This window comes from Plectropomus leopardus, chromosome 14, assembly GCF_008729295.1.
Source record: "Plectropomus leopardus isolate mb chromosome 14, YSFRI_Pleo_2.0, whole genome shotgun sequence".
Taxonomy (NCBI): Eukaryota; Metazoa; Chordata; class Actinopteri; order Perciformes; family Serranidae; genus Plectropomus; species Plectropomus leopardus.
This window is the reverse complement of record NC_056476.1, coordinates 32,069,357-32,093,157: the sequence shown is the minus strand read 5'-3', so window position 1 is coordinate 32,093,157 and position 23,801 is coordinate 32,069,357. Positions and strand designations below refer to the sequence as shown.

At 39.9% G+C, this 23,801-nt stretch overlaps 1 protein-coding gene across 2 annotated transcripts in view; it reads right to left on the bottom strand.

The window, feature by feature from the left end:
- Positions 1–19,232, bottom strand: part of apoba (apolipoprotein Ba) — a 35,270-nt gene extending 16,038 nt beyond the window's left edge. Inside the window, exons 1-16 of one of the 2 annotated variants that reach the window (XM_042500936.1) lie at positions 19,137–19,232; positions 17,632–17,673; positions 16,884–16,996; positions 16,625–16,770; positions 8,661–8,808; positions 7,593–7,745; positions 5,783–5,907; positions 5,624–5,700; positions 5,082–5,538; positions 4,337–4,481; positions 4,066–4,212; positions 3,698–3,909; positions 2,690–2,897; positions 2,432–2,602; positions 2,071–2,274; positions 446–619 (exon numbers count right to left, since the gene is read on the bottom strand). In XM_042500936.1, the coding sequence (XP_042356870.1) occupies positions 446–619; positions 2,071–2,274; positions 2,432–2,602; positions 2,690–2,897; positions 3,698–3,909; positions 4,066–4,212; positions 4,337–4,481; positions 5,082–5,538; positions 5,624–5,700; positions 5,783–5,907; positions 7,593–7,745; positions 8,661–8,808; positions 16,625–16,770; positions 16,884–16,996; positions 17,632–17,673; positions 19,137–19,194 (2,580 nt within the window). In that variant the 5' untranslated portion in view covers positions 19,195–19,232. Of the gene's footprint in view, positions 1–445; positions 620–2,070; positions 2,275–2,431; positions 2,603–2,689; positions 2,898–3,697; positions 3,910–4,065; positions 4,213–4,336; positions 4,482–5,081; positions 5,539–5,623; positions 5,701–5,782; positions 5,908–7,592; positions 7,746–8,660; positions 8,809–16,562; positions 16,771–16,883; positions 16,997–17,631; positions 17,674–19,136 lie in introns of those variants that run through there. The other variant, XM_042500938.1, reaches the window with a different exon arrangement.
- Between the last annotated feature and the right edge of the window lie 4,569 nt (positions 19,233–23,801).

The following is a 23,801-nucleotide window of genomic DNA, read 5'->3' as shown; positions in this document are numbered from 1 at the left end:
TTAAAATGAGGTCACAGAGATAAAAGAAGACCCTCATGCCACTGATGCAGCCGAAGTGTCACATACACGCATTTGAAGGTGGGACTTGTTTGGGAATAGCTGAACAGCAGTCTGTTGTACTCGTATCCCCTGGAAGGTGAAACACCATAATTTCCTGTGTTTTGGAGCCATCTCGACATGACAGAATCTAAGTATCCTTAAATTCAAAGGTGGTGAACCAATCGGCCAGCTGGCCCAGTTCCAGTGAGTGGCTAGCATACGGAATGTCTTGCAGTCAACACATGGGTGCATTGGGTGCAAATTTGGATTAATGTGCATTGTCCCTATTTTCATTTTTCAAAAATTACAAAAAAAATAGGTTCAGATTTTTGTTCAACCATTTCTCACCTAAAGTCTATAAGCTCTCAAGTTGCAAAACATTTACTTTTATAACAAGCTAACTTACCATTTTGTTGGCAGGTGAGTGGGTCAGGCCTCCTTTGACACCAGGTGCAAACACACCAGCCAGTGAGAACTTCAATGGGAAGCCAGAGGCAGTAGGTAAAGAGAAGCCAGTCTCCATGAAGATGTAGTGGGCAAATACCTCATTTTCAGTGCTAGATGTCAAAGCAGAAAAGGCCTGTTGGGAAGAAAACAAACGGGCTGTGTGAATGCCACAACATCTCTTTAACCTGTGGCTAGTGACTTAATGGAACTCTACTATCAAATAGGTCTTTTCTGTGGAAGACATTTTGACATGTCAGAGTGAGAACAACTGAGAGAATGTTCCCACTGAGAACAATGATGGCTGAATTCCATTTAGCTGCTTTGATTTCAGGATCCATGTATCCTGCATGCTCGCTAACTGTCACGCTAAAATCTAGAATATTGCCTCTTTGCAGTGGATTTCCATGTCTACATATTATACTCTGGGTATCCTTCTCCGTCTGCTCTTTACATTCCGGGATGCCGCTACTGTGATGTCAACGCAAGCACATGGTGGGATTACCGGTACGCTGTAGAACCATCCACACTGCTTATCACTTATCACTACCGGCAGTGTTTCATGCATACATTTCAGGTTCAGTCTGGACACGTTCTAAAGTGACGCGGTAGATGCTGTTCAGCCGTCCACCACTGTATAATAACACATGACTGGTCCCCTCCAGCTGTGTTCTCACTTGACACCATACAGCAGTGTTTCATACGAAAGGTACGAAAGGTGACTTTTGGCATTGCAATCTTATGCCCAAAGCACTATCAAAGCAGCTGTATTTTACAAGTTCGGAATGAGAACAGGCTGGCCACTGTTACTGAAGCACTTGAACAGAACAGAGCCTACATAGTGTTATATTAGTAACACCTGTGTCTTTCCTCCTTTGACAAATCAACATGTCTGCTGCGAGAGAGATCTATTGTGGTCTTTGTGAATGACGAGACAATTGGGCCAAGAAGAGGAGCTTACATACAAAAGATTGTTGTGGGTAACAATCACTCTTAAGGCTCATTTACCGTATACTTCCTTTACGTACAAAAATAGATACATCAGTTACAGACGTTGTAAATGTCAATGCCCTTATACATCCATGCGTTTTTTATGTTGGCACAGATACAGCCTATAGATGGTACTAGAGGGTAGAGTTAAAAGTTTGACACAACAACAAACAAGCTTATAGTGGATAGTAGTTCTAAATAGAAGTAGCACTGTAGTTGAGGAGGTCCATGTATCAATTATATACATCCCGTCATGTGGACAGAGAATTCTCTCACTCATTTCATGATATATTGCTATCTCTTGCCAATTAGTTCCATACCACCATTATTTAAATTTCTTCTACGTCTCCTGTGGCAGTAACTCGCTTGAATTTCGCTACACGCCATGACCTCTGGTTATTCTGCTCCGTTTTGTCCGCATCCGGAGGCTTCATTTGGATGAGATTTGTTATTCAAAATCCCAAAACAGGTAGAGAGCCTTGTTCACTAAACCTGCCACCGTGAGGAAGATTTGTTTTGCATATGTAAAGATGGATAGCTAGGTCTTGTCAGTTCTATTCTCTTGCAGAATCCAAGTTAGGAAACAACAGATCTTACCTTGCCAGGTAGCACCCTGGTGAAAACAATGTAGTACATGGACAGAGTCTCAGCCATCTTTCTCATGTCGCTGGTCTTCATGTATCCTATCTCCGCTCCCAAAAGCCGAAGATAGGCTATGGCTTCAGGGGTTGGAGAGAAACGCAGGCCCTCCATGAGCTTCTGGACACTCTTTGTGATGTCTTGTAAAAGATCCTGTGGGGCCTGAATTGATATGACAAGTGTTTGTATTAGACCCTAACTATGCATGCACAACAAAACTTCCAAACCAAGTAAAATGTATTTGGAGAGACAGGGTTTTATTTATGTGAAAGCATTGACAAGAACAGAATGCATGATGTATCGAAAAACATCATTTCACCTGTCTTTTCATTCTGTTTCTTTGAGGGGCCATTCTATTCAGAACCTCTCGGAGCATCTGGGCTTTGTCACCTGCCCAGTACGTGACTTTGGAGATGGAGTCAGGGATGACACCCTGCTCCCCAAAGAGGGCATCAATTGTTGGTTCAAATCCTGATCCCTCAACACTCACCTTTAGGGGGAGATTTTGAATGTTAAAAAATCTTTTTGAATTTGTGTGTTTTCAGCACATATAACAAATATGCTATTAAAAACATACCTCAAAGATGTCATAGTTGTAGTCAAAAACCTTTAGAGTGGTCTCAAGCATCACCTCCTTAGGTAAGGTGTCCGTAGCATCAAAGATTATGTTACTTTGCACTGAACCCAAGGGAGAGTCTTTTTTGTAGTTGCGTGACATGCCACTGAGTATCTTTCTTGTGGGTGATAGCTGGTCTTTGAAGGCCAACTCAATGTACTTCTTCAGTCTTCAGTAAAGAGAGTAGAGAAGGCTGTAGTGAGCTGACACTGTGCAAAACAACATTTCTATTTTGTCTCTCTAATCAAGAGAGCTGTAAGAAAAGATTTATGTCTCTTTAATAAAGTTGAAGATGCAAATCAGCTTCAACTTACCTAATTTTAAAGGGAAATATTATTCATAAGTGGTTATTTTTAAATCTGCATTACAAAGTCATTGGATTTTTCTGAATGTTTTTTTTTTTGTTGTTGTTAGATGGCTGAAATAATAAACTCTTTGGCTAACACCAGCTGAAAAGACGTTCATGTTTTGTTCTACAACATAAAAACTATCAGTAAACACCCCACATTGAACTTTGACACTTTTATGTGTCTTAAAAAAGGCAGTTGCTGACAAGTGGCTAAATGAGACTACAGAACATTGTCATGCCAAGCTGTGCTGGACACAGCTTTACAGCCTAATTGTGGTGGTGACATGACCATTTGTTTATATTTATTTGTTCATGACATTTGTTTGCCTCAGAGCTAATGTAAGACCATTGTTCGCTCTACATCTCCAACTCCTGAGAGAAGTACCTGGCTCTTTAGCTGCTAGTAGTTTAAATTTCTTCACCAATTAGCTGTTCAGCCTTGTCTGCTGCTGGTTTGCTGCTAGGTGAGCAGCATACAGCAGTGTTATGGTTATATAATAAGATTTCTGAGCAACGTTTGATATTCTTTTATCACAACTAGACATTTGCATGTGCTAAAAACCATTAATATTTTTGTAGGTGTTTAATGAATTAACAAGCCAATATTGCTGGCCAAATACTTATGCATTTGTGGCTCGCTGGAGTCGTAGATGTTCTTCAGGTGGGAGACCACAAAGCGCTTGAGCTGCTCATCCCTCAAATTCTCTAGATTGTTGAGAATGTCTCTGAGCAGGGCTTGGTCTGGGTTCTTCATGAGAATCAGATAGGCAGCTACACGTTTTTCTACCGGGTTCAGAGCATCCTGGTACACCTCAAACAAAGTATTTTTGACCTGTGTTTGAACAATGGTAAATTACAACATTCATACTATACATTTGGTAATTACTTATAAGTCAAACTGTCAGTTGAATCCCATAATATAACATGTGGTCATCACTACCCTACAATGACAATAAGTAATGAATGTGTTGGTGTAAAGTAATTGTACCTCATTGTTGATATCCATCATCCTAAAGGCCTGTATTGCTGCCTTCTGGTTTGATAATGGAATGTCTGTTTTCTTTGCGCACTTCAGAATGGAGGAAACGAGGCTGGGGCTGACAGCCTGCATGGCCCGACCCATGACACCAACAATCTGGAGATTAGGGGAAAAAGTAAAAATCTAAGGGAATAAGACCCTGAGCCAAATTGCCTGACATGGGCTGACTCATCACCAAATCCAGAAATGCAGTCATAGATCCTTGAATGATTAATGGTACCCTCAGTACAAGGAAGGACATCTTTCTTGGGTCAGAGGGAAAGTCAGAGTCATCATCAAGGATATCTTCCGAGCAGTCATTTAGGAGTGTTTCCATGAACACTGACACGTCTTTGACCACTGGAGTAACCTCTGCTTTATGGAACCTGGAGGGCACACAGAGAAGATATCATCTGATGCTCTGGTTTGAATTAAGATTTTGCTTACATTTGCAAGTGTTATGTCTAGTTTGTAGCAGTTACAAAGTTGACATGTATAGACCGAATGACAATTTTTATTTACGATAACTTCTAGGGAGAAAACTGCTGCATCACATACATAGGATCAAACGGCACTGAACAAACTCTACCATAAGTGATTACTTTAAAGCCACCTAAAAAAACCACCTTAAAAAAAACAATATCCGTTGAAGTATACGCTATTTTAGAATATTTTTACCACTTTACCTTGCCATAAGACAGCCCTTACCAATGTGGATTTGAAGCCGTAATATCAAAAACACCAGACTCCATTGAGAAAAACAGTTATTTCACTCTACCACTGCCTCAGTCAGCTGTTGTGAAAGGTATAGTGAAGCAAATATTCAAAAATAGTGTGCATTTAAACTGATATTTTTTAAGGGGTTAGAATATGTTTTGCTACAGCCCCATCCACAACTAAGCAGGTTTAATTTTAAATATATAGAAATAAATATATAGCAATACTTTTTTTTTTTAATTATGAGTCATAAATCATATTTGACTTACTTCTTGATTGTATTGGCTAGAGCATACATGATTGCTCTGCTCTGTCTATACTGAGCCATGCTGAGCATGTCTCGGACTCGTGAGGCATCAGGGTTAGCCTGTAGACTCAGCCCATAGACGAGAGCGTCCACCTCCAGTGACACTCCATCAATGGTCCTGACAGCACTGAGGATGGCACTGGTGCACTCTGCAGTTCCACACTGGAACAGGGCCTGCCAGGTGAGCCATCCTGACATATCCATCATCTCTGTGACCATTTTGCTCAGGGTTTCATTCTGCAGGATACGCAGGCTAGACACAAGCTTATGAAAAAGGCTGCTTCTCTTCTGACCCTGGTCTGTGCCTGCCAAAGCCATGAGCTCCTTCATGGTGCTCAGTACAGCGTCTTTGGTCTGGACTGGAGCTTTGTCCTGAGGCTCTTCAAAGTGGAGTGGCTTGCTCTGGCTGGGGTTCACATCTGCATACACATATTCAGCATTCATTTTGAGAGATGTGAACTGAAACTATCCCTGTCAGCAGACATGCTTGAAATGATCACCCACCAAATACACTGTTGTTGATCCTTTTGGAGCTTAGAAAACTAAGAACCTGGGTCACCACAGATGATATCCCATTGTCCCTGTCAGGCAGATTAGAAGGTGAAGCAAAATGTATAACAGTGCTTTATACACACTTAAATCTGCACTCAGAAGATGACTTACTGATAGGAAAATGGCAAATAGGTGTGTTTTTCTTTGCACGTGGCTGCCGTAATGTGCTTTCCCTTGTTATCAAACTGGTAGTTGCAGTCTTGAGTGCTTGTAATCAGCTTAGACATGGGGCGATGCTAGAAACAAAATCCACAATGTACATTTAGTCAGGACCACTTAAGTCAAAGAAATGTTCTATTTGCAACATGATATTTTTGCAGTATGGTTGTGTTTCTGGCCCTCTCTGCCTTTCCACGCATTCACATGGAAAGCCAAAAAAACCCACACCTACGAGGAAAGCTTAAGACTGAGAGAGCATCTCCCCATCTCCTTGTACCTACTTGGAAAGCAAAACTCTCTGCCCTCCCTGTGCATATGAGAAAGGCCTTAGGCTAGAGAAGCAGCAAAGATCCCTGGGTACAGAAAAGAGCAAGCATCTATGACAACAGAATTGACACTGATAAGTCAGACACAGCATGGAAAGGAGGATCTGGGGTGGAAGTAGGTTGCAAAGAGGCTTGAAGAGGAAGCAGGCTAAAGTAGTTTAAACAGGCGCCCTTAATGAGATTAGTCAATTGGTTGCATAGAGAGGAATCATGTGATCATCAGCTAATCTATCACCTATTTGCCTGGCTTGAGATCAGCTGATGTAGTGAGGTAAGCTTGACACCCCAGCTTGCCTGAACTAACGCTATGCTCAGTTTTTTAAGTGAAAAGAAAAATTTTGACCTCCGATTTTAATTTTTGGCAACTTATGCATCAAAATGTCAATTTCTTTTTTTAAACTGACAGACCAAAATATCTTTACATTATGTAAAGCACTTTACATAATGTTAGGATACTACTATCTATAATAATTGGCAGTTAACAGGTATGGGATCAATTATTTTCAATTAATATATGCCATACCAGGGTCTCCATCTTATTGTAGCATCAGCGAAAAAGTTATCTCATATTACAGGACAGAAAGCAAAACATTCAACACAACATACTAATATATACATTAGGCATATTAAAATAGAGAAAATACCATAACTATTACAGACAAGCCAAATATACTTATTATGAAACAAATCAAAACAAACTGTGATCAGGAAGTTAACCGTGCACAGCTGAACCTAAAAATCAAACAAAATAACATAAATAAATTAATTAATTAATTAATTAATTTTTTAAAAAAAGGGGACCACGGTGCCCTGAGAAACACTTAACTTTTTGATCTTAACAGTAACAAAAAGTAAAATTTTACAGTTCTCTCTTTTAAGGTTAACAGAGATTATAATATCAATAGATGTGAACTTGTTTATATTCTGATGTGAATGCTGGAAGCAATTCAGTTCCACCACATTTTTCAGTGTAGAAACTTCATACACACATCAAAACGTTCACCTACATTAGAACATGCTGGCTACTAACTTTTATTATTCATATCTTAAATACTCTGATGTTTGTCTGAGAGTATTAAAGAGTATTTTTTAACTTTTGTGTAAAAGTCTTTACGCAAAAGGCAGAAAAAATGAAACGTGATTTGTAGTTTTGTAGTTGGACAAAAACAAAAACAAACTTCAGCCGAGTCTTATTTGCTCACAGCCAACCAAAAAGTACACGCCCACTGCATTGTTTACTGTTGCTATGGTGTTTGGCACCACAGACAGCATACCTTCATATATAAATTAATTCCATTACCTCCACATGTGACGTTTCGGGCATTAGCCCTTCCTCATACATGAGCAAATTGTACCAAAACCTTCATCACAATATTATAAGGGAGTAGAAGAGAGTATCCAGTCAGAGGCTGTAGAGGCAGATTTTGATATCTCACCAACTTTTGCAGTAGGGCCAAGGGGCTGTTGATTCGTTCCCTGCTGTAGAACTGGTCACACTGGGATAGATCTCTGGACAGCATCACATCTGTGGCGACATCCTTCCTGGCATTCACCGTGTAGTCTGTTAAACATAGGCCATGCACTGTGCTCTGAGGACAAATAAAACAAGACAGCAAATTGTGGGCTAGACAAATGAAACAAGACAGCAAATTGTGGACTTAGCCTAGGAATATTTTCTTTAAACTAGAAATGACACCCCACGGCTGTATGCCTCTGCATACCAGTTAAGTTACACTTACAGTTTACATCCATGTCTGTGAAAAGATGGATGTTCACACACATCTTCTCCCCCAGCAGCACAGAAGATCTCTACAATCAGCAGTTCCAGGGTGGACACGCAAAATTAGTGTCACCAATTCAGTATCTGACCAAATGTCTCCCCTTCTGCTCCTGAGATATCAAGATGAGTAATGGCTAGACAAGAGTTTTTGCACAACATTATGATGTCACAGTTTACCTTTGACATCTTAGACATAAAATGTCAGCACCTTGTCAATATATCCTAGGAGACATTAGTGTGAAATTTTATCATATGCATTCTTGAGCTATGGCCAAAAACATGTTTTGAGGCCACCTTGACCTTGACCTTGACCTTTGACCTTTGACCACTACAACCTAATCAGTTTATTCTTGAGTCTAACTGAATATTTCTTGCCAAATTTGAATAAATTCCCTTAAGGTGGTCTTGAGATAAGAATGAGACAGATGAAGTCACAGTGACCTTGACCTTTGTGCAACAAATTCTAATCATTTCATCCCTTAGTCCCAGGGGATGTTTGTGCTGAATCCTGAGAAATTCCCTCAAGGTGCTCGTGAGATATCACGTTCATGAGAATGGGCCAGACCGACGGATTAACATATGGACGTATGGACTTACAGATGTACATACAGACAACCCTGCCACAACAAATGTTCACCCACAAGGGGTCAATCAATTTATAAGTAAATGTATAATGTGTCTTCAACGACAGACCCTCATGGTGTAGTTGTGAGAAGATACCAACCATGAGGCTACTCTGTTCATCCTCCATGACGGAAACGATAAGTGATGAAATGATTCCTCTCTTAATGTTAAGTATGTTGACTGGCTCATCTGTCTCTGGGTACAGCTGCACACGGGTGGCTTCCTCCACAGCAAACTTCAGAGGGTTCCTGGGAGAAGAACAGTTAGAACGGTTAATGGGATGGGCAGATGGACAGACAATATGAAAACATAATGCCTCAAGCCTCAGCTATTGCAGGTGCAGAGGCATAAATATATGAGAGGATAGCACTTAAAAGCATTACTGGAAACACTTTCTCCTAGAGTGGTCTCATCCTCCTTTCAACCCCACTTCCATTGTTCAAACTACTGTCTTCAAAGGTTAACAGTCAACACTCCCCGCAACTCCTCCTCCTTAACTTTTATTTTAAAAACATGGCCTCAGTTTGTCCAAATTTAATATGCAACGGTGTTGTAGGTTGTTCCGCAGATAGATTCCAGTACAGAAAACCCAACTTCCTGCTATTTTATCATTAGCATGAGGAACACTTTATGACATAATGTTTGCTCTTGTGTTGCAATTATGTTGACTTCCAGCCATGTCAATTTGATAGCTGATATTTTTTAGGGCCGTTTTGTTCTTTCGTTCTTTTGGCCGTTTTTTAACAAACATATGGTGTAGTTTCAGGTGATTAACTCAATCTTAAACAGGTAATAATCCCATGTGCGATCATTTCCACAAGTCCTGAGTCCTAGTCCTATCTGTCCTATCAAGTCCTATCTGTCCCAAAGACCCATGGAACTCCTTTGTATTCAGATACCTTGCAGTGAAAGTTCAAAGAACTCATTTGAAAATTGCCAGTTGGTGTTAGAGCAATAGTTAAACAAAGAGAGGAGAGGGAGAGGAGGTGCAAATTCAGGCAATAATTGGTTAACAGTTTGGTTTCAGGAGTTTTTTCTGAGTCTGGCAACATGATAAAAAAATACAGTTTTTTGGACAGCTAACAGCAACCTGCTTTGCTGATCCCGTAGTGTTTTTTTAATGGAAGATGATCGATGCTGTGTCGAATGTTAATAAAAGGCATTGTGTTTTGTGTGAAGTAACACTTTTAAAAATGCTATACTGTCAACATCCAGATTTAGTGGTAGAATCAAGCTTGCTAAATGTGTTTTTAAAAAGGTGTTAAGTGAAACCTGGGTTACTTGCTGTACAAGAAGATGACAGTGTGAGGGAAGGTTGCGTTCGGGGGAGCTGGTGTGTTAAATCACTGATATTTTTTCATTTTACCCTACCAAATAATTCTGGTGACTTCTCAACTCAGACTGAGTCTAAACAACTACTTTTTGCGACAGCCCGACAACATGCCACGCAGAAAAACTCAAGTCTCTGAAGCTTGGGACCATGGATGTATTATAAGGAAGTCTGGATACAGCCGTGGGGGCGGGGCCTCATTCATTCCTATGAGAGCTGCTCAGTGGCGCATGAAGCAGAGAAAACTCTTTTTCCGGGTTTAGAAAAGTGTAAAATACCCGGATCTACTGGCCCGTAGAGCATGCGTAGAAGTGATTAACGACAGCCAAACACGGCCGAGTGTACCCGAGCATTGACTCCGACTCCCTGGCTCGCTCACACAGATGACCCGAGTGCTCGAAGCGAACAGCGCTGGTGCACAAGCATTCCTCTCATAGTAGCTTAGCTTATTAGCAACAGCAGCTAATCGGCGATATAACAGTGCTGTCGGTTTTAATATTTACGTGATTATCAGATAATGGTATATTTATCTCTCTCTCTCTCTACACACACTCATACACACACATATATACAAACTCGTCAGGGAATCATATCGTAATCTCAACCGGAGAAATCATATTAACAGAATCGGAATGTGTCGTGCCCATAAAAAGGTAATAAAAGGTGGTGCCTTGTAATATTGCCCTGTATTTTATTACACAGCTCAAGCTTAAGTAAATACCATGTTCAGTACCTTTTAGTAACTGTCACTAGTGCTCTGCATTGCTCACTGATAACCGGTAGTTTGAATACAGACCGTAGACTGTATACGGTCTCTGATACAGACATGGTAAGACGTCCATATTACAGGCTTTACAGCTAGCAGCGTATGGATGTGTTGTACAATGGTAAAAATGATGAATTGTGATTAAATAATGATGAATTACAGCAAAAATATCCATTACCACAGCCGGTACGAAGCCTGTGCTGTGTCAGAAACTCTTAAGAGTTAAATGCACGTTCACGCAGTAGAGTCCCACGGGTCCGATGCGCATTCATTTTATGTCTGGAGAAACACCGAATTACAAATCTTGATTCGGAAAATAGCGCATTTAACGTCTTTAGGACTTAATGTTTTTAATAATGGCTATAAAAGAATGCGTTCTGTAATTCAACATGTCTCAAAAAAAAATTATCCAGTGATTTAAGGAGGGCTCTTTCTCAATGTTAACAAAAGTCTTTCTGGGCCAGTGTGCATCACGTGACGCTGTGGTTCCACTTTCAGCCACTATGTAAATTTTGTTTCAGAGGGTTGCGCACTTCCTGGGGGCTTGCTTGGGACGGACAGACCAGTGAGGCTAAGGAGGGGGCTAACAACATGCCACGCAGAAAAACTCAAGTCTCTGAAGCTTGGGACGGACGGACCAGCGAGGCTAAGGAGGGGGCTAACGCGAATGCTAGCACCGGAGTTGAAGCTAGCTTGCTTGCACCAGCACTTTGTGAAGCAATTGCCGAAATAACGGCCAACATCTCCAAAGTTATCAACAAAAAGCTTGGGCCACTGTCATAGCTTTTGCAAATGCACCTTGAAGAGCTGGACAGCCATGAAAAGAGGATAAGTGAGGCGGAGTCGAGGATCTCTGAGCTCAAAGCCAGACGAAGCTGAGAACTTAGGCGCAGCAGGTGGGTTCCCCCAACGGAAAAACATCCGCATCATTGGGTTTCCAGAAGGAGCCAGGGAGCGGACCCGACGGTTTTTCGAGATTTGGCTTCCCAAATTTCTAAACATAGAAACAAAGTCGGGTTGCGTGAAGTTAGAGAGAGCACACCGCTGGCTGGCTCCCAAGCCCCTCCCCACCCAGAGACCATGACCTGTGTTGGTGATGTTCCATAACTTTCAGTATAAACAGAAGAGATGGTAAATTCGACACTTTGAAATGATTCAATACCTTTAAACCATTGCTTTGAAACATTTTGAAACATTTCTGAACCTGTTAAAAGGGAGGATGTACACATAGCCTTACTGCAGGAGACTCACTTAAGTGACAGTGAACATCTGAAATTACAGCAAGGGGGCTTTGTAAAAGTTTACTTTCCATCTTTTATGTCAAGAAGTAGAGGTGTGGCTATTTTAATTAAAAAAAAATTTACCATTCAAATTACTACACTGTATAAAAGACTCGGGAGGTCGTTCTGTAATTATCAAAGGTGTTCTTTATGGGGAAGATATAGTTATGATGAATTTTTACAAGCTCCCCTGGTCATTCAGCGGACTTCCTAACCACTTGTTTCTCTAAAATGGTAGATCTAAATGTCAGGAATTCTTTCATTAGAGGAGATTTCAATTATCACTTAAATCCTATTATAGACAAATCTCCCGCTGGGAAAATGTCACTCTCACTCGGGCCAAGATCGTTGCTGCACTGTGCAAAGATTTAGAGTATACAGATGTATGGAGGGCTCAACATGTAGCAGGGAAAGAATGTACATTTTCCTCTACTGTTCATAAATCCTATCTGACAAAAAAGAAAGCAGATTCTCAAATTATCTCCTGTATTATAAATAATCAGCGTGAGCAAGCTTTTGACAACTCAACTATCAGTAACTCATTTAAGAGTTTCTATGAAAAACTAAACTGCAGACTGATGCCCCAGAGAGAATGAACACTTTTCTGTCCTCCCTTAACCTCCCTAGTTTATCAGATGACCAGAAAACATTCCTTGATGCCCCTATATCTAAAAAAGAGGTACTTGATGCTATAAAAGGACTACAGTCTAGTAAAGCACCAGGACCGGATGGACTCAGCAGCGAGTTCTATAAAGAGTTCCATAACATATTGATCGATCCTCTTCTGAACATGTTGACTACACAATGACTCATTTAAGAAGGGCATTTTACCACAGTCTCTGAGGGAGGCAAATATCTCTTTAATCTTAAAAAAAGCTAAAACTCCTGAGGACTTTGCGTCCTAGAAGCCTATCTCCTTGCTGAATGTAGACCTGAAGCTCCTCTCTAAAGTACTTGCAACACAATTGGAAGGCTTATTACCTTGTCTTATTAATGATAATCAAACTAGATTCATTAAACATTGCAATTCATATAATAATATAGGCAGATTATTAAACACAATCCAATTTTTTCAACAGTGGTCTTTGAGGGGTCTGGTGCTTTTTCTTGATGAAGCAAAGGCATTCGACTGTGTAGAACTGCCATATTTGTTTTGTACATTACAAAAATTTGGTTTTAGTGAAAATTTTGTAAACATGACAAAGCTACTGTACAACAACCCTCTTTCTGCAGTGCTCACAAATGGCATGAGGTCTCCAAACTTTCCCATTTTGAGAGGTACAAGACAAGGCTGCCCTCTATTGCCTCTGCTATTTGCTCTGGCAATAGAGCCGCTCGCTGAGGCGGTCAGGACAAACAAGACCATACATGGTCTTATTATAGTGGACAAACAGCATAAGATTACTCTTTATGCTGATGATGTCTTAGTTCTTTTGACCAAGCCAGAAATATCTGTTCCATCCCTAATTGAAACCATCAAAAAATTTTGTGCTTTTTCTGGTTACAGAATAAATTTTAGTAAATCAGAGGTTATGCTCTTAGGCAGTCTTAAACAGAAACCCAGGAATCCATCTCCCTTCCTCTTTCAAATGGTCCCCAGAGGGTTTTGTCTACTAAAGTATACATACAGTATAATACCAACTTTTGAACAAATGTACAAGGCAAAATTTACCACCCTGTTTGAGCGCATTAAACTAGACTTGGAAAGATGGAATGCCCTGCCAGTCTCTTAGGTCATGTTGCTCTCTTAAAAATGAAAATCCTCCCTAGACTACTTTACTCAATACAAATGGTTTCGCTTTTGATTCCCCATAAGGCCATCAAACATCTAAATAGCTGGTTTAGCTCCTTTATATGGGCTAAGAAAAAGCCACACCTCAAAATAGCCACTCTTTGTCTCTCGTCCTCAGAAGGTGGTCTCGACCTCCCAGACATTCGAAAATAACAGCTCAGTGCCCATCTATGGATATTAGCTGACTGGGTACACAATAACACCTCATCCCTTTGGTTTGATATAGAAAGCTCAATAACTTATGACCTGCTGTTTCTTAAAAAATCTAGACTCTTAAAGTCAGCTTATACCAACCTGATCACAACCTCCACAGTTAAGGTATGGTATGCTGTCAGAAAACTGGAAGATAGATCTACAACCACATCTGTGTCTTTACTCCAATATGCAACAATCCTGTTTTCCCACCTGGAATAATACACAGTAATTTCCGTTGTTGGAAAAAAAAGGAATATTTATCAGTCATTTTCTGTAACCGCTTGTCCTTGTAAGGGTCGCGGGGGGGCTGGAGCCAATCCCAGCTGTCATTGGGCGGAAGGCGGGGTACAACCTGGACAGGTTGCCAGACTATCGCAGGGCCGACACATATAGACAAACAACCATACACGCTCACAGTCACACCTAAGGGCAATTTAGAGTCACCAATCAGCCTGAGCTGCATGTCTTTGGACTGTGGGAGGAAGCCGGAGACCCCGGAGAGAACCCACACAGACACGTGGAGAACATGCAAACTCCGCACAGAAGGGCCCCACCCAAGGACCAAACCCCGTTCCAACCAGGTTTCGAACCAGGGACCCTCTTGCCGCCCAAAAAAGGAATATCTCCTTTATATAAATTGCTAGAAGGCTCCATCTTGATGTCATCTAAGGGAAAAATACAATATTCAACAACAGGATTTTTTCCAGTTACAGATGAGGGATTTTATCAGGAAGGATACTACAATACTTGAGTGTCAAAATATACTGTGAGAGGCAGCTGTTCTTAAAACATAGCAACTCTATCAGCTCTTTTTATAATATACTTAAAGAGTATGACACAATAAACACTTCATATTTAAAAGGCGTATGGGAAACAGAACTCAATGTTAAGATTGATCTGCAATCTGACTGTTGGAATGATGCATGGAGAAGTGCAAAAACATTAAGTGTATGTAATGGAGTGAGAGCTATCCAGCTTAAGATCTTACACAGAGCCCACATCTCTCCCTTCCATCATAAATTTAACCCCAATTCATCCCCACAATGTCCCAAGTGCAAAACAGAAACGGGAAATCTCACGCACTGCCTGTGGTCCTACAGAAAAACTCAGCAATTCTGGCAGATCATAGAGCAAGAAATTAATAATATCCTGTGTACCAACACAAATGATGGCCCTTTGTCATTACTTCTTGGTATATCCAATACTCTTATAACTGACAAACATAAAAGAAAACTTTATAAAATATTAACGTTTTGTGCCAGAAATGTATACTTCTGAACTGGATTACAGATAAAGTTCCATCTAAAATACAATGGCAGAGAGTCATACTTGAATATGTCTCCCTAGACTATTTACTTGTAGACTACACTGCAAAGATATTTTTCACAAAACATGGGGACCCTTTCTGATGTACATTGGTTTGAATGTTTCCACTATCCTCACAAGAGGCTTTGTATTGCAGATTTGAGAACTTGACCAAGGAAGGAGAAGAGGGAAAAAATCAGTCTATACTTACTCTGAATTACTCTTACTCTTTTTTTCTCCTCCTTATTTATTTATTATTATTATTATTATTATTATTGTTTGTGTGTAAATATGTATATATGTATGTGTATGTGTGTGTATTATATATAGTAGTATTTGTAAATTTATTATTGTATTAGTAATTTATTGTATTAATTTTTTATTATGTTGTTATTTTTAGTGCTGGGCATAGATTAATTTTTTTTTAATCTAGATTAATCTCACTGCAATCCTGTAGTTAATCTAGATTAATCTAGATTAAAATTATAGATTTGAATTTTGCCAAAGACATTCAAAATAATATCTATCTATTTAAATGATGAAAATGCATCACAAAATGCTTGAGAAAGCTGTTCTACTATAATATTTGGTAAAGAAAAATAATGTTCCATAAGATTTACTTTGGTGTTTAACTTTTTTTTATTTTGTTAAACACAGACATTTAGGAACACAGGTTCTGTCTCCATGTGGTTATGTTATATTATGTGTCACTTAATGAACAGCAGAGGGCGCAGCCTCTGATAACATGACCCTAACTGAACTGTGGGCCTACATTAGAGGTCATGAAGAAGACCATTAACAGTCAGCAGCTTTGTGACACGGCTTGAGCCAATCACTCCAGTCACTCAGGCAGACCAGCTTCCACCTTGTTCACGCCCCCTCCGCGTAATTCGACCAGGTATACATCCGCGCTTAAACAACAAAGTGAAATTGGTGCCTTGCTTACTGTATAGACCCAACTTAGTGAATAGTTTATCGCGCGATAAGAATCCCGCGTTAACGCAGCACGTTAACGCCGTTAACGGCCCAGCACTAGTTATTTTATATTATGTTATGTTATATTATGTGTCACTTATTTATTTATTTTCACCTGATCTTGCTACATCAAGTGTCTTTCATCAGGATTTAGTGGTTTTGATGAGAGTTCTCAACAAAGAAATGACTTGAGCTCCAGATCACTTTTCTGGCCAAGCTTGAGACCAAGTAGACCACAACAAGCCACAGACTGAAATGAAACTTGTGTGCAGTTTGATTTTTTTTTTTAGTGATTGTGCTTTGTCAAGGCTCAATATGGACACCACAAAATATAAAACTTGTTTTTCCTTCTAACTTACAAAAGAGACATCATGCTATGGTCATCGATCATCAGATCGTTTGAAGAATGTTTTTCACTAACTTTTCCATTGCATTCTGGAAGGCCTCAGATCTGGGGACGTTCATGTAGACCGGCTGGCCCTGGGCATCCATGAGTGACACCTCAGTGAGAGCACAGTCCCTGGTGTGCATGACAAATCTGCACGGCTGAGGGACTTCGATCTCTACCTAAACATATGTGACAGCAGACTCAGGGTCAATGGGATGACAGGGATGATGCACAGATAAGAACATTCTGTTATCACGTGAGTTTAGTAAGTGGGACACAAACAGTTTTGTACCTGACAGGAAACTTTGGGGCCATTCTCAAGGTTAGCAGTGCCCACCACAGCATTGCTGCTCTCTGTGGTGTACTGGTACATGTAGTTCTTAAAGGTCTTGAATCTGGATGCCACTGAAACAAGATAACGGTATCACATGGTGATGTTGACTCTCTAAGATCTTCTATACCTGTATGCAAAGCTCTTAGTGTGTGAGTTCAAGCTACCACTGTAAAGACAGAGGACATGTTCACCTATAGGACCCCTCTGTTTAGAGTCAAGGTTGAGCGCATGGCAGCAGACCTGTGGAGTCAGCTAAATGATGTTTCCAATGGAAAACAGCTGCTACTGTAGTGAATCATAAACAGCACAGAAGCAAGAGTCCATTGGCTTCTGCTGCTATCACCAGAAAACAGGGCATGTGTTTATCAGCAAAACTACCATTGAACAGGTCAATGTGTCTGCTTGCAACAGCATATCACCCTTTCTATCTACCCTATGCACATACACACTTTTTCAGATACACATAGTCAAACCCCTTAGAGGATCAAATACAGAATGTTGCAAATACATCCATTTGGACCAATACAAAACAAAACAACAACAAAAAAACGTTTTGCATCATTCTCATTTTTTTCAGTTACCAAAATAGTTCAGAATAATGATGAAAGAACCCAATTACAATATCTTCAGAAAAGGGTTTGTAAGGTTTGTTGACTGACTAAAGGACATTTAATGTGAATTAACTGATGTATTGGTCGGAACTTACATAGACACATAGAAGTTGGAGCGTTATTGTCATTGCCTCCTTCTGGAAAATAAACAGAAGAGTGAATTGTCAAAACATGGTTAACCCTTTGAAACCTTGAGCAGCACTTTCCTTGTGCTGCTTTCAGATGCTTTTCACAAGTATCTTTAACCTGCACACTTTTGTGTTTAGAAAAAGTGTTTGTAAACACTCGGGAATGTCCAAGAAGTAACAAAATAGCTATGGGAAAACCTGTATTTATTATTATCATAATTACATATTTACATATTATCTGAAAACATTATCATATTTGAAAGTCTTTTTCCAGGTCCCATCTCCATTTTTTTTTTTTTTTACATTCTTTTTCTTAAATTTTATTTTTACAATTTAATGGTAATTTTATTGTGTTTTTTTTTTTTTTTTCACTAATTTCTTGCTAAGTTTTAGGTGATCTATTCTGTCATTGCTAAATGCCTTTTTCCCATGTTTTTGAAAGAAATCAGGCCATTTTTCTCAGGCTGCAAAGGGTTTAGACTATCTGTTAATAATTATTAATAGATATTCAGGTGGTGAGGTGAACAACTTTGGTCCAATGCCCTGTTATTCTGCTTTTTTAAATGCATTAATGTTCAATTTTGCAACATACAGTTAATAACTGCTGATGGCTGGGTAATATATACAGTATACACTACACTAGATGTACAGCTAAACTGAATGGGTCAAGGTGACAAAGGGGATTTAATCCTTTGTTTTCCTCCGTTTTCTTTGCTGTTTTTTCTGTTCTTAACTTCTACTGATTGAATGCCAATATATATCACAACAGACGGATTTGTAATTTCTAATATGCAAACTAAGCAATCTGGAGAGCAGTTACAATAAAAACATTATTCAACAAATATCTATACATGGCCACATACTCCGTCTGCCCTTTTAAACCAGGAATTTAATGTATGTCTACAAAGATAATAGTAGTAAACAGTCAAATTTAAGATATGGCAATTTAAAAAAAAAAATGAGTCACAATTATCTTAGTGTCTTGACTTAGCAGTCAAGTAGTCATAGTAGAGAAAGCACTAGTGTTACTTCTGACATGATGACTCACTTTATTCACCACAATAGGCTATGACTGAGAGCCAATATACAAAGTTGGACCCTCGAACCATCACAGTGTGGCCTTTTTCACAGAGGAAATGTTGACATGAAAAGCACAAGTGTAAGTAATAAAATGAACAGTGGCTTCATTCCATGTTCAGTCTCAGGGTTCTGGTATTGTTCATGTTTGTCTCACTCTCATGACTTATTGGGACACTTAAACAGAACAGAGCCATTGTTATTGTTATTATTAACAGCTTTGCCTTTCCTTCATTAACAAGTTAAAATGTGTGCTGAGAAAAAGGCCTCAACTTTTCAACTACCTTAGTAAAGACTTTGCTCCAAATGATGAATTCATCAGAAATGCTATAAAGATTTCAAGCAATTTTTTCTAATAAACAAATTATGCTAACTAAATATCTATTCCTACTTACGAGCCAACGTGTAGCCGCTCAGCAGCAGTAACAGACACAGCTTGCTGTACCTCATCATGGACTAAAGAAAAGGATGTTTCTCAGCCCTCTCAGTCTTGACTAATACAACAACTCCAGTACCCAGATCTTTTATAAAGTCCCTCTCCCCTGCCCCTCCATGAGCTACACAGACACAGCAAAGCCTGGGTGGTCCTTTCAAAGTTCAAATTCTGACCTGCACCAAAGGTTATCACTGGGTAAATAGCAGCTTCTAGGTCGGGATTTCTGGGTGTCTCCAGAAGAGACACACAAACACTTTTGTTCATGTCAATACAGGATCGTATAATGAAATGCAATTGATTGTTAAAGTTCACAATGTGGAACTTTAACAATCAACTTTGTGTTACAGTTAATAACTTCTGGAATACTGTACAATGCTCCAGTGCTATAAAGAGACTAAAGTGACAAATGAGTATTTTACTTTGTCTGTGTTTCCAAGAGAAGCATCAACCAACCTATTTCAGACTACTGTTACATCTGATGCCATCACATTTTAGGCTGGTTCTCATCATAAGCATAAGGGGCCAATGCCCCAACAAATGCCCAACCAACAACAGACATAGGTGTGTTTAGCTCTGAACAGTTCACCACTTTCAGCGGTTAATTGTCAATAAAGAAGACAGTAGAGTTGTAATTTTGTGTCTTCAGTGAATGGAACAAAGGCAAGATGAGACCAATCAGAGAGCATTTTTAGGAAAATGTGTGGTAATACTCAAGTCAAGTCAAGTCAGTTTTATTTATAAAGCCCATTATCACAAATCACAGTTTGCTTTACAGCAGACGACATCCCTCTGTCCTTAGATCCCCAACATCGATGAAGGAAAAACTCCCCCCCAAAAAAACCTGTAACAGGGGGGAAAAATTGAACAAACCTCAGGAAGAGTGACTGAGGAGGGATCCCTCTTCCAGGATGGACAGACATGCAACAGATTACAATAATGACAAAAAAGAAAGAGAGAGAGAAAGAGAGGGAGGAAGCGAGCGGGAGAGAGAGGGAGAGATGTACAGCAATAATGGTAACAATAACATATCATTTAACAATAGTGATAGACATAAAGTTAACGCAGTATATGATAGCATGTGATGTTACATGCAAATATCGTAGGTGTTGGTAAGAGTCCCATGCATATATTAATAGTAGAGGTATAACTCATAATAATGGCAGAAGATCGCGGTGAGCAAGATCACAGCCTTGATTGTGCCGATCACAATCAAGACTCACGACACAGGCACAGCCTCAGACAGGACCACAGCAACTGCAAAACCAAGACCACGATCCAGGCGAGCCAGAGGTACAGCATCAGTGCAGTCACAGTATCAGTGCAGTCACAGCATGAGCGCAGCCAAAGGCAGGGTCACAGCATCAGCACAGCCATCACCACGATCCAGGCGCAGCCAAGATCCAGAAACCTACGAAAGAAGGGAGCACAAATGCTCTGGGGAAGAAGCCGAGTTAGTGTAAAGAAGTAAAAAGACTTGAGTATTTGCAGATGAGGAGCTCAGTGTATCATAGGAAGTCCGCTGGCAGATTTAACCTATGTCAGCCTAACTAGGGGCTGATCCAGGCAACCTGAGCCAGCCCTAATTATAAGCTTTATGAAAGAGAGAAGTATTAAGTCTCCCCTTAAAAGTGGAGACAATGTCTGCCTCCATGACCGAAACTGGAAGATGGTTTCATAAAAGAGGAGCGCGGTAACTGAAGGCTCTGGCTCCCATCCTACTTTTGGAGACTTTAGGAACCACAAGTAACCCTTCATTTTCAGCGCACAGCGCTCTTGAGGGCTGATAGGGATCTATGAGCTGTGAAAGATAAAACAGAGCCTGACCATTCACAGCTTTGTAGGTAAGGAGAAGGATTTTAAATTCAGTTCTGGATTTTACAGAGAGCCAGTGTAAGGAAGCTAAAACAGGAGAAATATGATCCTCTTGGTTCCTGTTAGTACACATGAAGCAGCGTTCTGGACCAGTTCGAGAGACTTGTTGGGGCAACCGGATAATAGAGAGTTACAGTAATCCAACCTAGAAGTAACAAATGCATGCACTAATTTTTCAGCGTCTGTTTGAGACAGGATATGCCTAATTTTTGCAATGTTACGCTAGTCAAAGAAAGCAGTCCTTGAAGTTTGTTTTATAGGGGAGGCAAAAGATAAATCTTGAACTTTGGTGGTTTTGGGTTTTTGGGTAGATCATGACTTTGGGTGGAATTCCTGGGACTGTGTTTGTGGTTTGCTGTTGTGTGTTTTCCCTTTTTTGGTTGTGTTGCAGGGGCTGGGCATGGCTTCCGGGTGCTGGAGCTCAGGGCACTTCCTCACCTGCACCTCCTCAGCAATCAACTCTGGCATAAAGCACTCAGCCTCACTCGAGTTGTTTGCCAGATTGTTACCTACTACCTGTGGTTAGATCGGCCACTTTGCTCATTGTGATTTCATTACTAGCAGTGTTTGTTCTGTGACTCAGAGGATTTTTCCGTGTGTTTCTCCAGTGCCTTCTCCTGCAAGCTTCAGTGCCTCACAACCCAGCCTCTCACCTCCGTGCGCCACCACCCGTACCACCCTCCCTTCACCACCATCACCAGGCTCACCAGCCTGTCCATTCACCCCTCTCACTCGGTGTCACGGATCCCCCCTTCCCTACCTCTCCTTATTCCTCACCCATCCCTTTTTCATTAAAACCCATTTTTTTTGCTCCTGGGTCCTTCCCCCACCACCGGTTCCCAGACCACCACATGATCGAATATAACTCCAAGGTTTCTTACAGTTGTGCTAGAGGCCAAGGCAATGCCATCTATAGAAATTATGTCTTTAGAAAAAGATTTTCTGAGGTGTTTGGGGCCAAGTACAATAACTTCAGTTTTGTCTGAATTTAACATCAGGAAACTGCAGCTCCTCCAGGCTTTTACGTCCTTAAAATATGCTTGTAATCTAGATAACTGATCAGATTCATCTGGCTTCATAGATAGATACAGTTGTGTATCATTCGCATAACAATGGAAATTTACACAGTGATTTCTAATTATGTTGCCTAAGGGAAGCATATACAAGGTGAAAAGGATTGGTCCAAGCACAGAAAATTGTGGTACTCCAAAGCAGACCTTAATATGCATGGAGCATTAATCATTAATATGAACAAACTCCTGATTTATACCAGTTTAGTGCTGTTCCTTTAAGGCCAATTACGTGTTTCAGTCTGTGCAGTAAGATACGATGGTCAATGGTTTCAAATGCAGCACTAAGATCTAATAGGATTAATACAGAGGATTCATTTTTACAAATGCCGTCTCTGTACTATGATGCACTCTAAATCTTGACTGAAAATCCTCAGATAAACTATTATCTTGGATAAAGTCACAAAGTTGATTAGCAACTACTTTCTTAAGGATTTTAAAAATCAACGGGAGATTAGATATTGGTCTATAATTTGCTAAAACCTCTGGATCGAGAGTGGGCTTCTTTAGAAGGGGTTTAATCACAGCTACTTTTAAGGATTGTGTTACATAGCCTGTGAATAAAGACACATTGATTATATCTAACAAAGAACTGTCAGTTAAGGTTAAAACTTCCTTAAAAAGACTAGTTGGGATGGGGTCTAACAGGCAGGTTGATAGCTTGGATACAGAAATCAATGAAGAGAGTTGGTGAAGGTCAATGGGGATAAAAAAAAAAAGTCTAAACAAACTTCAGGCCATACTGCCATATCCAAATTACCTGTGTCTGAGGTCCAGTCGGTTGAGGGCAGGAGGTGATGGATTTTATCTCCAACAGTTGTAATTTTATCATTAAAGAAACTCATAAAGTCATCACTACTGAAGGCCAAAGGAATAAAAGGCTCTATAGAAACGAAACCTGAAAAGAAACCTAGGATTGTTTTTATTTTTCTCAATTAACATTGAGTAATAGTTTGCTCTGGCATGGGAGTGGGATTTTCTATACATTTTAAGACCGTCCTGCCAGAATAAACGGGACTCCTCCAGGTTGGTTGAATGCCAATTTCTTTCAAATTTTCACGATATTTGTTTTAATTTGCTGGTCTGGGGGTTAAACTATGTAGCTAATTTTCTTTTCTTCATTATCTTCTTCAAAGGTGCAACGGAGCAGAGAGCTGATCGCAGTGAGCAACAAGACAATCAATATGAGAGTGACTTAAATTAGTAAAAGCGCTCTCAGTCACATTGAGACATAATAATGAGTTCAATGCAGAAGGAATCAATTCTTTAAATTCAGCTACTGCACTTATTGGACAGACATCTATAGAACCTCTTGCTGAATGTGAATAGTGTAATCAAGTAACAAAAATGAAAGTAAAGTTAAATAATGGCTGACTCCTGTTTTATAAAAAAACACAATTGTTTTAGTTTGTAATGCATAATTAATAATTACTGATACAAAATAATAATTATAGAATAGAAATAATAATAATAATAAAAAGTTAATAAAGTTCCTTCAACGTACACAACAGTTTTTTTTTTAGGAAATCTGGGTCTTTCTACCCAGGTGACAGAGAGTATTGAGAGCACTGTACTCCTTTTTGTCAAACATGAAGCTCAATTACAGAAATTCCACAGAACCAGCACAGACCTGCTTCCACCTCCTGGCCTCGTCTGAACTGAACAACAAGTTGGTTGACCTG